At 43.4% G+C, this 24,554-nt stretch overlaps 3 protein-coding genes across 3 annotated transcripts; all 3 read right to left on the bottom strand.

Annotated features, from left to right (window-relative positions):
- Positions 1-297: 297 nt before the first annotated feature.
- F5891DRAFT_1189649 (uncharacterized protein) lies at positions 298-845 on the bottom strand (the record flags this gene model as incomplete). Its single annotated transcript, XM_041367196.1, has 4 exons — positions 298-333; positions 381-512; positions 559-702; positions 753-845. 4 exons carry the CDS (start codon positions 843-845, stop codon positions 298-300), a joined length of 405 nt encoding a protein of 134 aa, XP_041225088.1.
- Positions 846-8,742: 7,897 nt separating this feature from the next.
- On the bottom strand, positions 8,743-9,093 carry F5891DRAFT_981040 (uncharacterized protein; the record flags this gene model as incomplete). The annotated part of the gene is made up of 1 exon (XM_041377071.1): positions 8,743-9,093. The coding sequence occupies one exon, from the start codon at positions 9,091-9,093 to the stop codon at positions 8,743-8,745; it is 351 nt and encodes a 116-aa protein (XP_041225089.1).
- A 7,295-nt stretch (positions 9,094-16,388) lies between these two features.
- F5891DRAFT_924134 (uncharacterized protein) lies at positions 16,389-16,931 on the bottom strand (the record flags this gene model as incomplete). Its single annotated transcript, XM_041373841.1, has 1 exon — positions 16,389-16,931. A coding segment is annotated over one exon (543 nt), but the record flags the coding sequence as incomplete, so codon positions are not given.
- Between the last annotated feature and the right edge of the window lie 7,623 nt (positions 16,932-24,554).

Consider the following 24,554-nt stretch of genomic DNA (forward strand, 5'->3'; position numbering starts at 1 on the left):
TCACTAGATCCTTGCTGCACTTGCTTCCCCTTTAGGGTCGAACGCACTTGTCTCCTCAAGTAACGCAGACTAGGCAATGCGCGACCTTACAACTATTTACAGATACAGTCAGGAGCATCATTTGTTCCTCTCAGTATTGTTGTTTCTACAGCGCGCCTTACTAAGCTTGACCAAGTGCCCGGTCCAGTGTTTCCCTCCATTTTATACACTTAGAGGAACCTTCTCAGTAGCAATCCCCTTGGGCCGACATATATCTTGCTCATCGAGGACTACTTGAGTTATCTCATACCACTCATATTACCCCACTTCCCATTCCTCTTCTACAGCAGGTTCCTATAACAATCAGTAAATAAAATGAAAATGAATATACAAATAACTACCTTGAGGACATCATACACTAGCCGTATCTTTCTCCAGTCGGCTCTATCAAGCTTGAAGTCACTATACGACTTGTTGCGCAGCTTGGGGACTTTGTGGTTCTCATTGGCCAGAAGAGTGAAGCAGTTGACAGCCTGAAAGATGTTGGATACTAAACAGGTGATTGTACGTCTCACTTACCAGGCGAAGAGACAAGAAGCGCTCGAGGCACTTGAATAAGGATGCCCAGTGTGTTCTCACCCATGTCAAAATCTTGTGAACAGCAACACCTTCTTCCTCACATGATTTCTTGAAAAATGCTTGAGCTTGCAGTGATTTGCAGATCTAATTATTGGTTGTGTCAATGAGAACTTGAAGACAAAAAAAAACTTTACCTGTTCAATGAGAGCCAATGCTTTTCCAACAGCATTGCCAACACCAAAACCATCCTCGACAATAGCTTCGGTGTAGAGACTCATGCGTCGCATGGTCTGATATGACAGTTCTCACTAGGGAGTACATGGCACGAACTTGTAGCATCACTCTGTGCGCTACCCGCAGCCATCCCTATATGAGGCGCAGCTTTCCCATGCAATGCGCGCACCCTTCCCGCGCTTCGCGATGTATATGCGTGCGCACGCGCGTTCCCGCGCTTGAGCACCCTATAGTGACAGCCATCCAGATGCATCCATCCACTGTCCTCCAAGTTCTCTAGTGCGTATATTTCTGTTTCTCTCATTTGTATATTGTTCCACTTTATTTTTATCATGAACCCTTACTTATATATATCTCTACATACCTACTCAGTAGCGCTTCAGCTCTGCATTACAGCGCTTAGGCGCGCTATATAAGCGCCAGCAGTACATACTAACCAATTTTTAGTTATGCATTTTCGCGCCTTGCGTACGCGCTTTCCCACGCCTGTGCGCCTTGCACGCGCACCTTTTTCACGCTCTAAATGCCTTATAGAATGCCCATCCGCGGCACAGCAAATGTGCCCAAGTTTGATGGTACTACAGACAACCTCACTGAATTTATTGACACATATGAGCAGCTCACTGATGAAACAGGACTCCAAGGACTCGACCACATTAAAGGTATTATTCGCTACCTTGAACATGATGATCAAGAACTATGGGGAGGCATGCCTGAAGTGCAAGTAAGCAATTACAATGTCTTCTTAGATGAGGTGAAGGTAATGTATCCTGGATGGGATGGTAAAAGACGCTATGCACTCGCAGACTTGCGCGCCATCGCGCATGAATACGCTAACAAACCAATGCCCTCTTGCACAGAACTAAGCAGTTACCTGCGCGCATTCAAGAAGATTATGCAGCCACTTATGGATGAAGATCGCATTGGAAAGGCTGAACGCAACCGCTTATTCATGGAAGGAATCCCTAGCGATGCTCAGGCACAAATCCGCTTGCGCCTTATGATCAAGTTCCCTGACCACCATCCATACGACCCATACCCATTCATGGACGTCTTTGCAGCTGCGCAGTTCCTACTATCTGGGCGCGCTTTTCCCGCGCCAAGCGCACCAGTAAGTGCACCAGTTAGCACACCCATGGTAGTGCCAAGCATGCCAGTTAGTGCACCAGTGGCTAAGTGCCAAGATCGCTACTACACGAGCCGTGCAACCCAGGATATGACCATTAGTGCTAATGCAACAGCTGGACTCTTCTATCCGCACCCTCAGATGTTGTACTTGACAGAAAGCCACCAGTTCCAATTCTCGCACTGTAGAGACTCATGCCTCTCATGGCGTGATATGGCAGTTTCCACTAAGGGAGTATACAGCACCAACTCGCAGCACCACTCTGTGTACTGTCCACAGCAATTCCTATATGAGGCGCAGCTTTCCCGCGCAATGCGCGCCATGCGCGCACCATTCCCGCGCTTCGCGATGTATACGCGCACCCTATAGCGCCAGCCATCCAGATGCATCCATCCACTGTCCACCAAGCTCCCTAGTGCATATATTTCCATTTCCTTTATTAGCATAGTGTTCCACCTTTATTTTTATCATGGACTCTCACCCATATATATCCTTACATACCTACTCGGTAGCGCTTCGGCTCCGCATTACAGCGCTTAGGCGCGCTATATAAGCGCCAGCAGTACATAGTACTACTCACTTTTACAGTTTTCCACTTACTTTTCACCCAACTTTACTTTTGACTTGAGTACCACCCACTATTTACCTAGCTGAACATAGTAGAAATCTATTTGTCTGCACTTTGCACCTCTCTTCACTTGTCTTACATCATATCCTCACTTAAGCTTACCCTTTCTCATTTCCGCACACACGCGCGCGCTTTCCCGTGCTTCGCGCTAATACGCGCGCGCGTTCCCGCGCCTTCGTACCTTGCGCGCACCTGCGCTTTCTCGCGCCTCGCTTCAGCGCGTACCTCTAGATCTTTGCTGCACTCGCTTCCCTTTAGGGTCGAACGCGCTTGTCTCCTCAAGTAACACAGACTAGGCAACGCATGACCTACAACATTTTATAGATACAGTCAGGAGCATTCAATTGTTCCTCTCAGTATTGTTGTTTCTACAGCGCCTCGCACGCACACCTTTCCCGCGCCTTTGCGCGATTTACGCGCACCTCAACCATCAACTGCACCAGCATGCAAAGCCATAACAGAATGCACCGCTTCAGATCACGAACTCGAGCGTGCGCTCGTGAAGCGCAACCAGAAGCGCACTGCAGGCGCCTCTTCACCATCATCCTCATCAGCACCATCTCCTTCACAATCCGCATCATCATCACCATCAATCGCATCGCCAGAAGTCAGGGATGACTTTAAAAATATATTGCACACTCGCACGCCATCACTCGAGACACGCGCGCCTATCGTTATCGCATTGCCAGAAGTCAGGGATGACTCTAAACATCTATTGCACACTAATGCGCCATTGCTCGAAATGTGTGCGCCTACCACTATCGAATTGCCAGCAGTCAGGGATGACTCTAAACATCTATTGCACAATAACGCGCCCATTATGGACGTTATTACACCATCGCTCGAAACGCGCTCGCCTATCGCATCACTCAAGCAAGAAGTCATGCCAATTGCACCATCACCATCACCGCATTCGCCATTCACATCATCAGAGGTCAGGGATGATCCTAAATATCTATTGCGCCTTAGCGCGCCTATAGAGGAGCCTCCTACCGCATCAAAGGCTCAAGTCGCACCTTGCATCAACCAGAGTTTGCCTCTGGTAACTCCACCTGCCACTAATGCTCACGCGCGCATCGCGCTTTTTGCTTCCAGTGACTATTGCATGCCGGTAAAGCATCCGTGCATCACGCCGCCTAACCACCAAGCAGACCATGTCTCAGGCGACCCTGGCATGACTCAGGCACACAATATTGCGCCTGAGGACGCGCAATGCGCGCGCCTAGAGGCATTGTATATTTACTCTCGTCTCATTTCGCGCTGTTTGTCTTTTTCATGTTTGAAGCTCTTAAGGAGCTATACAACAATTCCAAACACTTCAATTTCATCTTTGCACTACCCCTTGTTCATGCGCCATGATCGCACGCATCATGCAATATGCACACGCATTCCCGCGCCTCGCGCATTCATAAAATTAGCAGAGTTTTCACATTATCGCATTTCTATCACTTCTCCCCTTTTAAATTTCATTTCTGTCATTCAACACAAGGTATACTACAATCAGTCATACAGGCGCGACTTAGGCGCGTGCCTGATACATACATATGCACCTAACTCCCCTATCATCATCTTTAACTTCGCACTTCCCACCTTTATTCACATTCTTTGTGCTTTTGCTTACCATGTCGATTTCGTTCCTGCACGCCCCGATGGGCACTCTTTTCCTTCGCCTATGCGCCTACTGCGCCTTGATATACCACCTTTCCAGCCCATTTGCGCATCATTTGCGCCTAATTTCACATTATATACATCTCTCACTAACACATTTCCAGAGAAACGGCCGTTCCTCGCATGTTCGGCCAATATAATCAAATTCGCATGAAATTGCTTCAAGGCGCGCACATCGCGCGCACCCTATCAGCTTGTAAGGCGCCCCTACACCCCTTTCAGCGCCTCCCATTGGTGCGCCTTCAACCTGCAGCGCGTTGTGCAGGAATTCATTCTGCCAGTCACAAGCCCCCCCAAGCACGCCAGCCTTGCACATTCCAACCCTACCTTGGGTAACGTGTTAGCTTGCAAGAGACGCAAAGTGCGCTATTATGCGCACTCGCACGCGCTCAAGGAGGAGGATCGAGTGCTTCAGTGGCACATCAAAGGAGGAACATATAACAACGCTGTTTCATAGGATACCATTCATTTTACCCTGGGTTTCATCCAGCGCTCTTCCATTTTCATTTTCTCTCACTATAACACCGTCCTAAGGACTAATAACTCACTGATATATATGCATATAGGGATTGCATAGAAGAACATACAAGAAAACAACCTTAGATTGTGCTCGCCTAGCTCAATAGTATTATTTTCTCTTCACATGCATGACGCGGCACCATGCTTCTTTTTACCTTAGAATGCGCACCATGCATGCAATATTCCCACGCCCATGCGCCTCATGCATGCACATGCGCGCTTCCCGCGCCTTGCTCATAGGAAGGTGTAGATGTTGACAGCCACATGAAGAAGACAAGTCGGATAGGACATCCGCAAAGTTTACCATTTTTTCCTTCGCATTTTCACATATAGTTTTACTCATGCTGTTCAAACCTTTAGCACCTAATATTTAGTGTGCCTAGCAGGACTTGGTCTGGAAATGGATTGGATCGCTCTTGGACCACGCCACTTCGTATCATACGCACAATACAACACACACGACACTCATGCGCTTTCTCGCGCCTTGTGCGCGCGCGCTTTCCCGCGCTTCACGCTGTACATGCACGTCTTGCTCACGCTTCGCACACCACATCCATATCACCCTTGCATCATCGCCCCACACCCATGGCACACTATTCACACCAGAGTCACCCTCGCAATTCACCATGCTATGTGCATTGTTGCGCCTTGTGCATGTGCGTGCATTCCCACGCCTTCACATCTCACGCGCACCTACACCTTCCCACGCTTTGCACATCACACAATAATTCCTGCACTCGGGCATTCATCACCCAACAACCCAAGCATCATACATGCATCGCACTTGCATACTATCACGCAAGATCCTCACCACACACGCGCTGAGTGGGGACACTCAGAATTTAAAGTCCCTGGGAGATGTAGAGACTCATGCCTCTCATGGCATGATATGGCAGTTTCCACCAAGGAGTACATAGCACGAACTTGTAGCGTCACTCCGTGTGCTACCCACAGCTATCCCTATATGAGGCACAGCTTTCCCATGCAATGCGCTGTAGAGACTCGTGCGTCTCATGGTCTGATATGACAGTTTTCACTAGGGAGTACATAGCACGAACTTGTAGTGTCACTCTGTGCGCTACCTGCAGCTATCTCTATATGAGGCGCAGCTTTCCCGTGCAACGCGCGCCATGCGCGCACACTTCCCGCCCTTCACGATGTAGTAACCAAAAAAAAGGTTTGCCAATGATCGAGGTCCATGAGTCAAATGTCATGGAGACCACACTGTCAATATGCTAATGAAATGTTTTAAGACTGGCGCCACAATATAAGTAGGTCAAGACTCACCGCTAGATGCTCCTTGATATTTTCAACCACGGTCATTGCTCGAGACTTAATGGTATCTGTTAACTTGGTGCAATGCGGGATGTCTTTTTCAGTCAGGGATGGATGTGCATACTGCAATAAATGTCGAAATGCTGGCTTATCGATTAATTGTATTGCCTGGCATGATGTAAATAAATCTCAAATGAATATAAATATAAAAAAAATCGACATACCTCATCTTCCGTGACAATGAGTTCCATGATATATTCGAGTAGCCCTTCCTTGGTGAACACGGGTGGTTTGCAAACAAGCTTGCCATCGAGAGTCATTTGCATTTGCGTCATGGTGACATCTTCTCCAGGTGGAATTGCATGAGAGTGCATTGTGATGCCTGTGGCATCACAACGCTCCTTGTAGACTTGAAAATGGGACTTTTGTGATGGACAATGTGTGTGCACAGTGTCGAAGTGCCTCCGCGAAATGTGTGCTTCTGTACTGGTTCACCAGCATCCCTTGTTTGAAAGTTGTCAAAAGAAATATCAAAAACAATATGGACAACTTACTTGCACAGGGTACAGACCCACCCATCAGGTAAGCAGGTAAATATAGTCCTAGTGTCCGCCGTATGTTCGCTTTTTGAAAGCTAGATACAGGCATTAGTCAAGACTAAGGAAGACAATAAAATGAGGTACGTACAGTCAAAGTGGTGCCCCCATTCTCAGACTTAGCTTCATCGGCTTCATCGTTGTTCTCTGGTTGGGGGATCAGTTTGTCAGCAGATGACTCTCCTAGATCAGGCATAGAAGGTATATCTTTGTCTTCAGAGTCAAGAGGAGATAGGATTCGCATGGCAACTGCAACTTTCTTAGGTGCTGGATGGTCCGTAGTGCTTGATAAAGCACACTTCCTTGTGCCTGATGTAGAGACTCGTGCATCTCATGGTCTGATATGACAGTTTTCACTAGGGAGTACATAGCACGAACTTGTAGCATCACTCTGTGCGCTACCTGCAGCTATCCCTATATGAGGCGCAGCTTTCCCGCGCAACGCGCACCATTCCCGCGCTTCGCGATGTATATGTGCGCACTTAGGTGCTGTAGAAACAACAATACAGAGAGGAACAAATGAAGCTCCTAACTGTATCTAAAAAAATGTTGTAAGGTCATGCATTGCCTAGTCTGCTATGCTTGAGGTGGCAAGCACGTTCGACCCTTAAGGGGAAGCAAGTGCAGCGAAGATCTAGAGGTACGTGCTGAAGCGAAGCACCAGAAAGCGCAGGTGCGCGCAAGGTATGAAGGCGCGGGAAAGCGCGCGCGCGTGCGGAAATGAGAAGGAGTAAGCTTAAGTGAGGATATGATGTAAGACAAGAGAAGAGAGATGTGAAGTATAGACAATTAGATTTCAACTGCAATTTTCTAGGTAGTAAGTAGTAGGTGGAAAGTAAAGTAAGGTAAGGTAAGTTGGAAAGTTTAGTTGAAAAAGTAAGTTAAGTTCCCCCTCTCTAGTACTATGTACTGCTGGCGCTTATATAGCGCGCCTAAGCGCGGTCATGCGGAGCCGAAGCACTACCGAGTAGGTATGTAAGATATATATGGGTGAGAGTCCATGATAAAAATAAAGATGGAACAATATGCAGATGAGAGAAATAGAAATATACGCACTAGAGAACATGGTGGACAGTGGATGGATGCATCTGGATGGCTGGCGCTATAGGGCGCTCAAGCGCGGGAAAGTGCGCGCGCATATACATCGTGAAGCGCGGGAAGAGTGCGCGCGTGGCGCGGGAAAACTGCGCCTCATATAGGGATAGCTGTGGGTAGCGCACAGAGTGACGCTACAAGTTCATGCTATGCACTCCTTGGTGGAAACTGCCATGTCATGCCATGAGAGGCATGAGTCTCTACAGTGTGCTATATAAGCGCCAGCAGTACATACTACTCCTCACCTTTTTATCTGACTAAAACTTACCTTTTTACGGAACTTCACACTTACTTTTGAACTTCACCTCTCACTTTACCTACTACTTACTAACCTAGAAAGTCGCAGTCTTCAGCGCATACCTCTAGATCTTCGCTGCACTCGCTTCCCCTTTAGGGTCGAACGCACTTGTCTCCTCAAGTAACGCAGACTAGGCAATGCACGACCTTACAACATTTTTAGATACAGTCAGGAGCATCATTTGCTCCTCACAGTATTGTTGTTTCTACACCGAAAATGAAGACAGCCCACAGGCATTGTCAGCATCACGAATACGAGCTGATGGTTTTGAGGGCCGGCCAGAGCGCCAAGAACCAGCTGTGACTGTTGCTGGAGTGTGTCCAGCCTTGAGCAGAACAGAAAAGGCATCTTTTGTGGATGTAGTTGAAGATAATGGCTGGGTGGAAGGTGGGACCTGGGGCAATGGTACTTCATCATCAGGATCATTGAAGAAGGTGATATCGGAAGCATCCTTGAGGGAGCCATCAGCATTAAGAGCACAGCAGTCTTCAGACATCGTCAGGCAAATAACTCACAATTTTGTTGTTGACACCTCATTTTATGCATGGAGCAAACCCAAACATCCCAGAGCAACAATATCCAAGGAGATCCATTAGAGTTAACAGCCGGTGGAGGATCATGACGGTCCAGGAAGCATATAGACTGGAACAAGTAGATATCTGTGATATAGTTAAATGTATGTCAGTCGGTGAGAGTCTTGAGAGTTGATTGATTAGTACTAACCTTCAAAAAGGCTAAAGGTAGCCTAATTAACCAATAGTGCAAATCCAGAAGACGACACTTTGACGTTGTCATAGTTGAAGTCAAAGTCGACAATGGGTTTGGGGTTTGGAAATGGTTCAGGAAGGTCGAACCAGAACTGGACCATTTGGGAAGATCTAGAACCGAGAACCATTTTCCAGTCCAGTTCTGGCTGGCACGAGAACCATGGACCGAACCATGGAGAACTGGACCAAAAGTCCGGTTCGAACCATGGTTCTGGACTGGACCATGGCAGCACTAATGATGCCAGACAGCTAGTATAAAATCCCCCTTCTTGTTCTTGTGCTGTATCAGGTGCATGCACTCTAAACATTATATCTTCCATCCATTTCATGGAGTCTCATGATGCTGACAAGGCTCTGAGTGAAGATGTATCTGATGAGTTAGAGACTCTAATCGTTGAAGAAGGTACCTCTGGCCTTGTCCAAAACCCTGAGGGCAAAAATCAATACCAATGTTGTTGTGAGTCACGTCACTCAGTTTATATAGCCAGAGGGCTCAAGTTGCCGTGCCAGATTATTTCGTGTGATATCTATAAAGAATCTCGCTTCGAAAACGCTGTCTTCCTCAGGAAGCAAATATAACAGTGACTGCAATAGCTCGTCACTTGATAGGATGTCTTTACAAATTACAACCTGGCACAGACCACTCGAATGAATGAAGACCTACCTTAAAATCCTGAGAGTTGAGATTATCTGAGTGTGAGTCCATCTTGTAGCACAACACAATAATTTGTGGGGTCTGATTAACATTGAAAATAATGGTCACATACAAGGCCCAAGAAAACACAGATTTTATACCCTAGCATTAAGTTCATCCCGAGTAACAAATCCTGCTATTCCAGTGTGGTTCAAGTGATATATAACTCATCGGGATCTTGTGACGGTGACAATGAGCTCAATGACAGTGAGGGAAAGCTTGACGACGACAAGTGCATTGATAATGATGACACTGAAGTCTAACAAAGAGTTGTAGCGGTGTGGAATGAACGGTCCAAATAATGCGTGTTGATATAGTAGACACTGACGGTGATGACAAGCGCGTTGATGGTGATGACAAGCTCTGTGACAGCAATGACAAGCTTGATGGGGATGATGACAATGACAACGACGATGAGTGCGCTGATTATTATGGCATCGGAGTTGTGGTGGTGTGGGGAAATTAACAATACAAACAATGTAATACAACAATAAAAAATCTGCATTGGTAAAATCAATCCTGATACACATAGTCAACCGTAATGATTGTGAGTCGTGACATTATCATTTTACATTTTGACAAGTCATTCAATGTTGCAACCTTTCTACCAACCATGCTGCCACCTAGTAGTAATACTTTTCTTATCTAGCTCCAAGTAAGTCCTTTGTATTAACTTCACACCTCCTCACTCACACCTTCAGCTTTCTCGAGTCCCACCCACCACTCCCTCATGTTTGAATTTTGTGAGCGGTGGGTTCTTTGTTTTATTTTATCATATTGTACTGACAACACCTTCAGCTTTCTCCAGTCCCACCCACCACTCCCTCATGTTTGAATGCATACCCCAATGACACATTGGGATGAACGATATTTAAAAGAGGTTTATATGTTGTACAAAATGTGAAGACAATATTTAATATTTAAACTAACATAAAGATGGGTGCATGACTTCAAATTTTGGTGGTGTTTTGTGTGTAATCCAAAATATCAAATATTCACAACCATATTCCCACAGACAATATGTCAACAAACATAAGAAATATAGTCAGATTTTTCATGTCTGCTTCAACTTGAAGTTCAATTTCCATGTAAAACTTTGGAGAAAACTTGAAGTTTTACAGATGACATGACATTAAAACTCGATTTAAATGTCAAGCTTTGGCAAAACTTCAAGTTTTCTCCAAAGTTTTATGTAAGAATCAAACTTTAAATTGAAGCAGACATGGAAAATCTGATTATATTTATTATATTTGTTGACATATTGTCTGTGGGAATATGGTTGTGAATATTTGATATTTTGGATGACACACAAAACACCACCAAAATTTGAAGTCGTGCACCCATCTTTATGTCAGTTTAAATATTAAATATTGTCTTCACATTTTGTACAACATATAAACCTCTTTTAAATATCGTTCACCCCGATGTGTGACCACCATACCACATACAACACCACCAGCACCATGCGCCAATGCCCAACACCACCACCACACCACGTCCAACACCACCAGTACCATGTGCCAGCACCCAACACCATGTGCCAATGCCCAACATCATGCGCCAATGCCCAACACCACCACCATGCCGTGTCCAACACCACTACCATGCTGCATCCAACACCACCACCATGCCGCATCCAACACCACCACCATGCACTAACACCCAACACCACCACCATGCACCAATGCCCAACATCACCAGTACCATGTGCCAACGCCCAACACCACCACACCGCCATGTTCAACACCACCAGTACCATGCACCAATGCCCAACACCAGCACCATGCGCCAATGCCCAACACCACCACCACACTGCATCCAACATCACCACCAGCACCATGTGCCAACGTCCAACATATGCCAATGCCCAACACATACCAACAACCACCATGCCGTTGTATAAACAACAATACTGAGAGGAACAATTGAATGCTCCTGACTGTATCTATAAATTGTTGTAGGTCGTGCGTTGCCTAGTCTGTGTTACTTGAGGAGACAAGTGCATTCGACCCTAAAGGGAAGCGAGTGCAGCAAAGATCTAGAGGTACGCGCTGAAGCGAGGCGCAAGAAAGCGCAGGTGCGCGCAAGGTACGAAGGCGCGGGAACGCACGCACGTATTAGCACGAAGCACGGGAAAGCGCGCGCGCGTGTGTGGAAATGAGAAAGAGTAAACTTAAGTGAGGATATGATGTAAGACAAGTGAAGAGAGGTGCAAAGTGCAGACAAATAGATTTCTACTATGTTCAGCTAGGTAAATAGTGGGTGGTACTCAAGTCAAAAGTAAAGTTGGGTGAAAAGTAGGAAAAGTTCCTCTCGTAGTATGTACTGCTGGCGCTTATATAGCGCGCCTAAGCGCGGTCATGTGGAGCCGAAGCGCTACCGAATAGGTATGTAAAGATATATATAAGTAAGGGTCCATTATAAAAATAGAGGTGGAATGATATGCTAATAAAAGAAATGGAAATATACGCACTAGAGAATATGGTGGACAGTGGATGGATGCATCTGGATGGCTGGCGCTATAGGGCGCTCAAGTGCGGGAACGCGCGCGCGGATATATCACGAAGCGCAGGAATGGTGCGCGCATGGCGCGCATTGCGCGGGAAAGTTGCGCCTCATATAGGGATAGCTGCGGGTAGCGCACGGAGTGACACTACAAATTCATGCTATGTACTCCTTGGTGGGAACTGCCATATCACGCTGTAGAGAATCATGCCTCTCATGGCGCAATATGGCAGTTCCCACCAAGGAGTACATAGCACAAACTTGTAGTGTCACTCCATGCGCTACCCGCAGCTATCCCTATATGAGGTGCAACTTTCCTGTGCAACGCGCACCATGCGCGCACCATTCCCGTGCTTCGCGATGTATATGCGCGCGCGTTCCCGCCCTATAGCGCCAGCCATCCAGAAGCATCCATCCACTGTCCACCAAGCCCTCTAGTGCGTATATTTCCATTTCTTTTATTAGCATATCATTCCACCTCTATTTTTATAATGGACCCTTACTTATATATATCTTTACATACCTACTCGGTAGCGCTTCGGCTCCGCATGACCGCGCTTAGGCGCGCTATATAAGCGCCAGCAGTACATAGTACTACTCACTTTTACAGTTTTCCACTTACTTTTCACCCAACTTTACTTTTGACTTGAGTACCACCCACTATTTACCTAGCTGAACATAGTAGAAATCTATTTGTCTGCACTTTGCACCTCTCTTCACTTGTCTTACATCATATCCTCACTTAAGCTTACTCTTTCTCATTTCCGCACACGCGCGCGCGCTTTCCCGTGCTTCCCGCGCGTTCCCGCGCCTTCGTACCTTGCACGCACCTGCGCTTTCTCGCGCCTCGCTTCAACGCGTACCTCTAGATCTTTGCTGCACTCGCTTCCCTTTAGGGTCGAATGCACTTGTCTCCTCAAGTAACACAGACTAGGCAATGCACGACCTACAACATTTTATAGATACAGTCAGGAGCATTCAATTGTTCCTCTCAGTATTGTTGTTTATACAACGCCATGAGAGGCATGATTCTCTACACTGTGTCCAACACCACCACCAGCACCATGCGCAAACACCCAACATACACCAACACCCAACACATGCCAATAACCACCATGCCATGTCCAATGCCACCAGCACCATGCACAAATGCCCAACACACACCAGCAAGTGCTGATGTGGTGTGAACACTTGTGGACGACACCAGGACACCGAAGATGAGAAAAGGATGAGAGGAAGAGAGAGAAAGAGTTAGAGACAAGTGGAGTACTACTAAGGCTACTACTAGTACTATAATTTCAGACTGTCATACTTACTCTCCCTCTATATTAATACAATTGCTTTGCTTGAAATGCAGTTTTTTATGAATTACTAAGTGAGCATAAGTACAAAGTAAGTATAAAATAAGTGTGAGGCAAGTAGGAAAAAGTGCAAAACAAGAGGAGGGATGTACTTGTTGAACTTGCAGCAACTTGCAGCAAGTGGTTTCTACCATCCTTGCCAGCGACTTATCTGCTTCTTGTGGGAAATTAAGTAACAGCAAGTGGCAGAAAAGCCAAACAAGGAATGTGTGGATTTATTGATGAAGTGTAATAAGTGAAGAGAGATAAAACTCACTGATATTCTGGCAGAAGGTTGCATATAGAAAATGATGTAGGGCATGACAAGTGTGATGGTGCAATATTGCTCCAGATGTATGAAAACCTAGTTATGTATCGATAGTGATTTGTAATTCACAGTTATGTGCCAGTGACTTACCAGTCAACACCTAGTTTGACACCTATATGAAGTTCACCATGTGGCTTATGCTTCTTGTGCGGAAGGTTTGAAAATAAAGGTGTCCTGTTGGGGTCTTTGAGCTGGGTCTGACATATATCACCATAAAAGATGTCTATATACTCACCTGGTGTGCAATATTTCAAGCGCCAGCTATCCAGCAGTGCTTCAAGGCCTGGTGTAACACTAGGATCAGTGTTGGGCACATATTCTGCCAAATTCACACATTACATCCCTCAACATTCTTCCAACCTTCTGAAAGTTCTGCACACTTGTCCGAGTCATCTGAAGGCCATCCATCCAATTCCGAGGCCTATTTAGCTTTTCTGGTCCTCCGTACCATGTCCTGTCCTTGTCTGTTTGACTTCACTGGTGTGTTTTTCACTTGGTTATCTGTTATTGATTATGTCTAGGGGCACATACATTGAAAAACCTTGCTAATACATATAGATATGCACCTTGTGCATTATTACATGTATATCTTCATAGCAGCTCACCTTGAGTCTTATTACATTTCGGATGGCTTATCTCGCTACAGTTTTCGCCTACACAGATTCTGGACTTTCATGCAGTAGGATATAATCTGGCTCGTTAATACTTGCAACTCACTTCACTTCCCTGGTTACAAGTCATAGTTAGTAGAGTCACTTATGGATTTTAGTATTTTGCGCAATTGATCTTTGTTCATTGAGAACGGTTGTTTGGCTTGATCACTGCCATTTTGCTTATTGATATCCCTAAAGTATTTCGATGGACTTCACATAGTTATACTACACAAGTTCTATACTTCAACAAACCACCGTATTCCTCACCGGAAACCTTGTTGTTTCACTGGAAGCCCACCGGAAGCTTTGCACAAACGTGGTGTGTGTGAGAAATGGTAGCTAGATGAGAAGGGGTGAAGTGGGGAGAACAGGTGAAGTAAGGTAAAACTCAAATAGACCTCTGGACATGAGTATAGATTCAGCTCAAGGGGATTGCTACTGAGAACAATTCCTCTATGTAAAATAATGGAGGGAAACCACTGAAACTAGTGAGGGTAGTTAGAGATGGATGGAAAGTAAGATTTAGTGCTGTGCGATGCAAGTGTGAATAGGCTGATGATGATGTGACGCGAAGTGAAGCTGAGCAATCTAAGATACATTGGTGCATGAAAGTGTGCGACGGTGATAAAAGTAGGAGCAAAAGTGTCGCGCTTCATAAGGATAGAGCGGTTGAAGGGAGTATCATTTGATAATGTGAAATAAACAAAATCAGCATATTTGTGTCCTTCTTCAAGAAGCATGCAACAATATGGAGACTGCTTTAGTTTTAGAGTCAGGACATTATTGTGTGCAAGCGGAAGTTTAGATTTCATCTGTGGGAGAGAGATAGATATATGAAAAATTCCTAAGTACAAGTATATATATATGATAGTGCACTAAGTGCTCTTTGGAGCTGAGTAGATAAGTGTAATATGTAATAAGGGTTCATAACACAAGTAATAGAAATATAAATAACATAGTACTGGAGATATGGTCAGTCTAGTATGAAACAAGTAAAATACGCACCAATGGACAAGCGGAGGACATGGATAGGACAGAGGAAGGATGCACGATGGAACCGAAGGGGAGCCAACATGAACTGATATGTGCATGTGAGCCGCGACCATCGGCTGACAATATATAGGAGGCGCTGTAGGGATTCATTTCTGGCTGGGCTTGTAGAGACTGTTTTTACCTTACCTTATGTTGGCACTTTTGTAGCTTACATAAGCAAGCAATCTTTTCACCAGTTTACCAGTATGAGTCTGAGTGCTCAGCAGTTTTCTATTATATTTCCTCTTCTCTGAGCCTTAAGCCTAGTCCAGAAACCCTTTAGGGTCGAATAGCAGCTAGGTTCTGCAAGACCCAACATATTGTTCAGACTCACCATCTGAATTGTTGTACCTTCAGCGCACTGAGATATCAGTTGCACGTGCTGCCCATAAACCTAAGGGATGCTGCAGAAATAGCCTCTATAAGGCTGCAAGGACTCCAAGTCCTACAGCGGACCTTCGTTTCTTGATGTCGGACCTCAACCGGACACCTCAGACAACTTATAGACACTTCGGACAATTCATCAGGACTCTGGATGCACTTAAGGTATCTTTCCTTCTCTCTCTTTTGATCTTAACAAGATATCCCTTGCATTTTTATATTAAGAGATAATCCTACAGGCAGTCTCTTTGGGATGAACATCTCACTTGTACACTGAGTCTTATGGTAAAACCTTTTGTATAGCCCACCAGGACTCAACTCTTTACACTGGGATCCTTAGTAGTGACTTGATCTGTTCAGAAATGGGAAGATATGGATACTCTACAACAGGCATTTTTGTAGCACACTGATTCCCCCGCTTTGTCATATCCAGAAGGAATAGATCTACTTTGCAAAGCATACAAGTGTCATGCGATTTTGTGGATCCAGCAGGAGGGAAAACATCATGACAGGTAGAGCACACTGGAAGGACAAAAATGTTCTTATCAACACCAAGAACATGGTGGCTTGATTGCAGTATGATGAAAGGAGTGTCAATCGCTGGAGATAGGGCCATGAGGATACATCCCAGAATAGCCAGTGAAACATTGCATGCTGCTTGTGGAAGGTGGAACTGGAGGTGTAACCATGGGACCAGCGTGTATATAGTGATCAGATGAGGTGTAACATCTGTGAGGTCCCTGTCATGTGTTGAGTTGAAACCATCCTCCGGCATAAATGGATTGGGGTCATCCTCATCCAGATTCATAGGTGTTATTACAAGGTTGTTGTTGTCCTCGTTTTGATGATCAAATGTTCCATCAACATCAATGTCTAAATCATCAAAACCATGCTCATTACCACCCTCATTTTGAACTGCTTCAAAAGCACCTTCAATTTGCCAATTTAATGTGTGCTGTTCTGGGTCATGTGGGAGGTGATGGGCTTCATATGAGGTGAGTGGATGTGAGCCCAAACTGGTAGCAGCATTATATGCGCCAAAATGGTCAACAGAATCAAGCAATGCTTCAAGACTGTGGAAATTCGGTCCAAGATTTGGCAGATCAATTCCATCAGTCATAAGGTCCAAGTCTTCTCCAGTGAGAAGACCATAGTCTAGCAATTCCTGTTCAACAGGGGATTCTGAAATACAATGTGGGTCCTGAAATTGAGCATTGGGAGACAAGAGGGGCTGTGGCTTGTGCAAAGGAACTGAATACCCATGAAGAACCGGCCCAGTGTCGTATGCAGCACTTGGCACAAACCATTCTCCAACCCGCTTGAATTTGGCCTGTGATGCGACCATTTTTTCTTGCAGATCACACTGTGCATGAGCATGTACTGTGTGCTCTTCTATGAGGGCTCCTTTGCACTTGAAAGCCTGGCAGTGACACCTTTTCTGTCACATTTGTTGGGAGAATATTTTGCTGATGAGCTGTGTTAAGGGCAGAGGTGTTTACAGATGAATGGATAAAGCTAAGGCAAGCTGAGGCTGGTGAAGCTGCGCATGATTTTTGACACATCACAAATCACATGATCTTCATGTGCTCAAGCTAGTATATAATCATTTGCATGTATACAGAACAAATATTTAGTATTGAGTAGTATGGAATTTGTATGAAACAAGGGGACTGCCTGGACGTTTGGTACCAGTGCTCGTGTTTATGACAGTCTGAAAAAAAATGAACAGGCAGAAAGTAGTAAGGTATAAAATAACAAACCTTGTCTGTGGCCACACCAGGAGTTCCTGGCTCTACTTCAGACTCAGGCTCCATAACACTATCATCTGGGGCAGGAATATCAGCAATGGGAGTTTTCAGAGGATGGAAAACAATGTTACTGATGAGTGTTGTGGGGACGGGTGGTTTTGCAGGAGAGTTGTCAGTTCCTGGTCCAATAAATGTGCGCGGGTGTTGGGGAAGTGCTAGAAGCATCTCAGTAACATCTGATGCAAAAAAATATGTGCACATGCCTTTTTCCTTGGGTGTCTCGGGAGACCTCGTGTTGCAATTGGACGGTATGATTTCGATTGTCTAGCAACATGAGACACTAATTTTTGACAATAATAAAAAAACAACATATGAGGGGCCCAGGTATGTCTGGAATAAACATGACACATATCATTTCAGGGTACCTTGAGAGGTAGTTTAAGGTATATGGTATTGTCTTCGAACATGAGCGGCATGATTTGGATGTGAAAGAAAAGGACTTAGCAATTTTTTGTGGTGACTTGACCCCTTGGGCTATCCTAATGTCTGAATACATCTTTTGAGGATACCTGTAGCCTGGTTAGTGTCTAGTTTAGAACACTACTTGGATGTGTATGGTTTGGTGGTAAGAATGTATGTCTGTGGTCTGGTTTGGGTGTATTTACACTGTGTCACCTCTAACTACTGTGGGTCCATTTTTGTCCAAAGTCAAAAAGCTGCAACCTCCAAATTACTAAGTCTGGCTTGTGTACAGATACATCACAAGGTGCAGTTTGTGTCTGGATACAAGACTCATCCACATCCAGATAGAGTCTAGGCATTTTCTCATTTCTGCAGTGAATGATAAAATTCCTTTTCTATGAAAACACACCTTGATATTTTCTCATGGTCAGGTTGCTTGCAAGATGATCAAAGTTGTGTTTAGCCAAGTAGCTGTCATGCCAGAATCAAAGTCTGTTTCCATTAGAATGAAACAAGTTTGAAACTTGTCCAATGTTGCATTTTTTCTCTAAGAACATGTCTTGAATATTTGCTCATAGACAGCATCTCAGACACTGATCTTCACAGAATATTTTGATCCTAGAATATCCAGGGCATCCGAACATCTGACCCATGGTTGACTTAGCATCATGTGTAGTTCCCATGTACCTAATACAACAGCGACGTGTAAATGATAACCAAAATAGGTAAGCACGCTCGCGCCCTCACTGCGTGCATTGCTGAAACCTTCGTGCTCGCTGTTGCACACAGCAAGCTCAATTATTTTACCATTTTCACACATTTTTTTAATAATTGTTTTGCATGTCATTAAATATTATATATTCCACATACTCATAATTGAATGAATACTACAATGGGTCCTTCACCTCATCCTTTGGGCCTCAACCTATTCTAAAAAGGCTCCTGAGAGTTGGTCACAGTGTCAGCCGCAACATGCACTGTGGCGCTGTGACTCACGTGGTATGTTGTGACCGTGATATTTGCATTATACATGCAAGTGGGTCAGATGGGTCAGATGGGCTGGATATTCCAGGATTGAGATGTCCTCGATCTTCATTGGTCTTGGTCAAGTTGTCATCAGATTTAAAATCTGTTTCTCTTTGACCATGCAGGTTTGAAACCTGCCAATAGCAACATTTTTATTTTATGAAATACAAAATGGTGGAATGTGATGAATCATAAGTTATACAAATTACAAACCTGCTCAGTTCAAGAGCAATATATTTTGACTCTGGCAACCACTTGAATAAGCACAATCACTGCAGAAACAAGAAAATAGTCCTACCCTATTCTGAGATAGATAAGTTGTATAATCATACCCAAACCTGACAGCAACAGTAAACCCCACCCAAAGTCGATGTGCTGCAAATTTTGAGAGATCCTGGGAAGGTCACAAATGTGATCAGACCATTTTCTGACTTCACCTTATCAATTTTCCCGACCTATACCTACACCTCGCAAATACCTGTTATTCCATGGCTATTCAGCTCTGAAAATCCAAGATTTCGATGTCAGTTTACAGTAGATTTGCAGCAAGGTAAAATTTCGAAATTTTGTCCAAGTCTTCCTTACTTTACTACCACTACCAAGCTTGAGCTGCCCATGCGGGTGAGATCATTCAAGTCCACTTTTGAATGCAAAAGACCATATCCTATGATAAGTGCCAATTAGTCAAACTGAACTAATGCTGACTATTAAATTGTCTACTGCTATGTAGGCTATTGATATATCCATGCGACTCAGAGCCTCTCAACTCGGAGCTGCCATCTAGCGCTGCACATGAGTCAGGACTGGCTGCAGAAGATCTGTTGAGTTTTTCTTACTAATTTGTCTTCATTCATGTTGTTGAATAGTGCATATATTTTAGAAACATGCTGCTAAGAGTCTCCATAAGAAAACAGACTGCAAGATATATGTACAAGGAAGCTGGTAAGCACCTATCATATCTTATTGTGCATGCTCTGGGCTCATTTGTGGATGGTTTGACATGACATAGGCACCACTCAGGCATCTCTGAGTAGTACCTTGGGGTGCGCACATTGTGGAGAGAGAGCAGCAAGGAGGTAGGAAAGCCTGCAGGATGTGGAGGATCCCTAGGTCGGCACCATATGGTACATGCTTCCTGTCTGTATGTACATCATAATCCAATCCGCTTTCAGTTGAAAACCCAACCATAATCTCATGTGCAAATCATTCAAATCAATATTAAACCTGAGGTCTGCTTAACACGCAGGCAACAAACCCGCATCTGAAAATCTCATTGTTTCGTACTTGGTTTTGCATGTCAAAACTGAACCTTTCTGTATCTGAATTGCTGTGCTTTGCCTTGATTTGCATACTATGCTTTGTGTATATTTACAGGCTATGTTCATACTCTATGCGGATCCATTTATTTTCTCATTTCCACAGTGAATAAAGAATCTGAGCCTTCAAGTTGATAGATATGTATTTTTGCTCATTCCCCAGGTTATCAGAATCAAACTTGAAGGTTTGATATGTAATCTACTCTTCTTCTTCTTCAACTAAGTCAAGACTTTTGTACCTATCCCTCTGAGTTTGCATCAAGACTTTAGTCATATATTAAACTGGTCTAGGTTTCATTTTGAATTGTCAAACCCAAAAACATACATGACAATACTCAAAATACCCAAAACACATCTCTGTGTCACCCCAAAGATATATCCCAAATACCCACATCACTCATCACATTCTCAGACTGTGTTATTAGTATGAAAGCTAATGATGTCTTCACTTGAGGAAAAAACTATGGTTTCAAATCCCAAAAGCAGAAACACTTTGACTAGCAGACCTGATGTTTTGGCTGAGCCAGCTGATCCAATATTTTGCGCATTTTTGACTTTGATAACTGCTGAACTATGACCAATGAAGATCAAAGTCTGAGAAACTGTCCATGAGCAGATATTCAATTGAACATGTTACAATATGAAAAAGTGTCATCTGACAGGTTTCAAACCTCCAGACTTTGGTGAGAATAGATTTTAAATCTATTGTAGCAATGATGTGGCTAAGACCATTTTAAAATGAGTTTTTGAGAAAATTATTCATGAGGAAATGTTAAGATGTGATTTTGTGAAAAGAAAATGCTATTATTGGTAGGTTTAAAACTTGTATGGTCCAAGAGAAACAGATTTTGACTCTGGTGAGAACTTAGCTAAGACTGATAAAGATCAGCATCTGAGAGATTGTCAATGATTCAATAATTAAGGCATGTTCTAATAGACAAAATGTGACATTCGACAGGTTTCAAATCTGTCACATATTCCAAAGAAACAGATTTCGATTCTGTCATAACAACTAATTGGCTGAACACAACTCTGAACAGCTTTCAAGAAAACCAACCATGAGCATATGTCAAGATGCATTTTTATAGAAAATGAATCTTGTCATTGGCAGGTTTGAAACTTGCATATTCCAAGAGAAACAGATTTTGACTCTGGTGATCACTTGCAGATGCATCTTTAGCAGGTTTTGAACTCACTTGTACAAATTTAGATTCTGTTGTATTAACTGCTTGGCTAAGATCAGTTAGATGCACTTTCAATAAACTCATTCAGAAGTGAATTCTCAAGGTATGTTTATCTGCATTTTGTCAGTTCTAACATTTTTAATTTCTAATATTTCCCTTAAGCCCATCTATATGTAATCCTTCCATCATCAGCTGTCACTCATGACCCAGTTGTTAGTCCTAAGATATCATAAACATCATCAGCCTACTGTAGTGGTCTGCCATTAGCATTTTTTCAGAGCAATTGCTAGATAAATAGATCTTGAAGTCAAGAGCCCCAAAAGAAGTCTGATGGTTTTTGCATCAAAATCAGAATAAAAGAGTCAATGGTGACCATGCTATTAAAAGAACTGATAAAATGCAGATAAATATGCCTTGAGGATGCACTTGTGAATGAGTTCATTGAAAGAAAATGTAACTTGTCTTGGCCAGGCAGTTGATGCAACAGAATCTAATGCTATCTGTGTGGGTTCAAAACCTGCTAAAGATGAATTTGTCAAGTGATCATCAGAAGTCAAAATCTATTCCTTTTGGACTGTGGAGGTTTGAAACCTGCCAATGATAACATTTATTTTCTATAAAAACACATTTTGACATTCTCTCATGAATGGTCTTCTCAAAAACTCATCTCAACTGATGTTAGCCATGTCATTGCTGCAATAGACTTGAAATCTGTTTCTAGTGAAATCTGCAGATTTGAAACCTGTTGAATGATACATTTTTCTGTATTAGAACGTGGCTTGAATATCTGCTCATAGACAGTATTGCAAACATTTGTCTTTATTGGTCTTAGTCAAGTTGTTGCCAGACTCAAAATCCATCTCTCTTGAACTGTGCAGATTTGAAACCTGCCAATGATGATATTTTTATTCTGTGCAATCACACCCTGACATTTCCTTGTAAACAATTTTCTCCAAAACCCATCATAAATGCTGTTATCCATGTTGTAACATACTCAATCGAATATAGTGACAACTTGACTAAGATCAATCAGGATCAATATCTGAGATGCTGTCTATGAGCAAACATTCGAGGCATGTTCTTATAAAAAAAAAAGTGATGCCTCACCAGTTTCAAACCTATTACACTCCAATAGAAACATATTTTTATTCTGTCATAACAGCCACTTGGCTAAACACAACTCTGATCAGCTGGCAAGCAAACCAACCATGAGCATATATCAAGATGTGTTTTCATAAAAAATGAATTTTATGATTAGCAGGTTTTGAACTCACACTGACAGATTTACATCCTATTTTATCAACCAGTTGGCTAAGATCAGTTAGATTCACTTCTAATGAACTCATTCAGAAGTGAGTCCATGAGTGAAAACTGACAATGAAGGAATCACACAGTTAGATCTAAGGAGGATGTTAGAAATATATGTCTACATTCAGTATAATGAGGTGAAATCTCACAGCTGGGCTGAAGGTGGTGATGTACAAATACAAGAATCAGATCCAGTTGAATGAAGTGGAATTTGATGCCCCAAACAAATTTAATTGTCTAAATATAATGGCAGCTGAAAAATGAGTTTAATAATAAACATTATATTTATGAAAGTTGTTAAAGCTAGGAATCAAATGGATGGTTGCCTGCTAAAGCTACTATATTTGGGTCCTTTTTGGACCCTATCTATAAAGCTCTCTAGAGAAAAACAGTTTTTCCTGATGTTACTATGCAGTCACATCTAGTCTACTGATTACTGGTAGATCTCATGTTGAGTCTAATCTTATATGAATGATGATGATGCCCTCTATTACTAGTCAATATTTATTAGAGATGAACTCTACATGCAAAGAAGGTTATGCTGATTTGGATGATGTTATCAATTACACCACCAAGAATATCAATAGAGGTACTCAGAGTAAAAATTTAAATGTCACTAAATGTTGCTAACTCTCGGTTAGAGATGGACAAAACTTGAGCAGTAAGACTTGGCATATGCATCGGCACAATGTTGGACATTCAAACAACACTTAGTGAAACGAAAGCAGCATAGGCAAAGTAGATAAGATATCAAGAAAAAAAATACTAAGTCGATATCTATGTGTAACAGTGAAGGTACGTGCTGTATGGTAAAAAAATCTACTGCTGCATGCATTAATAAAATTGGAACAGTCCTCGTCAACTGGAGGAGGATGGCACAGGGTGGTATGAGACGTCTGAAGATGCAGAAGGTGTTTGAGAAGGAGTTTCAGAGGGAGTGCCTAGCATGATAGAAGTGCTTGGCGGTTCTGTGAGGAGGTGTGCTGCGTGTGAGTTGAGTGCTGCATGAGGGAGTGCTTGGTGTATTGGAAGCGCTTGGAGGTTTGGTGAGGGAGGAGCACTGTGTGAGACACCTGAAGACGCAGAGGATGTTTGAGAAGGCATCTCAGAGGAAGTGTTGGGCATATTAGAAACACTTGGGGGTTTGATGAGGGTGGAATGCTGCGCACGAGCATTGTCTTGAGAGTGCTGTTTGGTGTGATGGCAATAGCGTAGGGTGGCGTAAAATGCCTGGAGATACAGAGGGCGGTTGAGAAGTAGTTTTGGAGGGCAGTTGGAGGGCAGTTGAGGAGTTTTGGAGGGCGTTTGAGAAGGAGTTTTGGAGGGCGGTGTCATGTATGGTATGTGATTCATACCATGTCAGATATATATAGAGAGTGATAAGGAAGATATGAGAGACTGTCTAGCCCTCTGTCACTAAGTTACTTCTCTATTTTTCCTTTGATTCATTGTCTTGTATTTTATTTCTCACTTTTCAGGCTTATTTTACCTTGTATTTGTTTCAAGCATGTGACCTTCTGTTTATTTCTCATTGTTTATTTTTATATGGCTTCTTTCAGCCACCAAGTTTTGTATCTCTATTTATTTCTGACTGTTTATTTTTATTTGGCTTCTTTCAGCCACCAGATTTTATTTGTCATCACATCATGTGACTGGGAAATATTCTGGTTTGTAACATTATTTAAGCTGACTCAACATGTTTAGTCATGATTGGTCATGCTTTGTAACAACATTTAACATGACTCAACATGTTCAGTCATGGTTTGTCATGGTTTGTAATTTCTTTGTAAGATTACACTGTATTTGTAATGTA

The sequence above is a fragment of the Suillus fuscotomentosus genome (genome assembly GCF_016647785.1).
Source record: "Suillus fuscotomentosus strain FC203 chromosome Unknown F5891scaffold_32, whole genome shotgun sequence".
In the NCBI taxonomy this organism is placed as follows: domain Eukaryota; kingdom Fungi; phylum Basidiomycota; class Agaricomycetes; order Boletales; family Suillaceae; genus Suillus; species Suillus fuscotomentosus.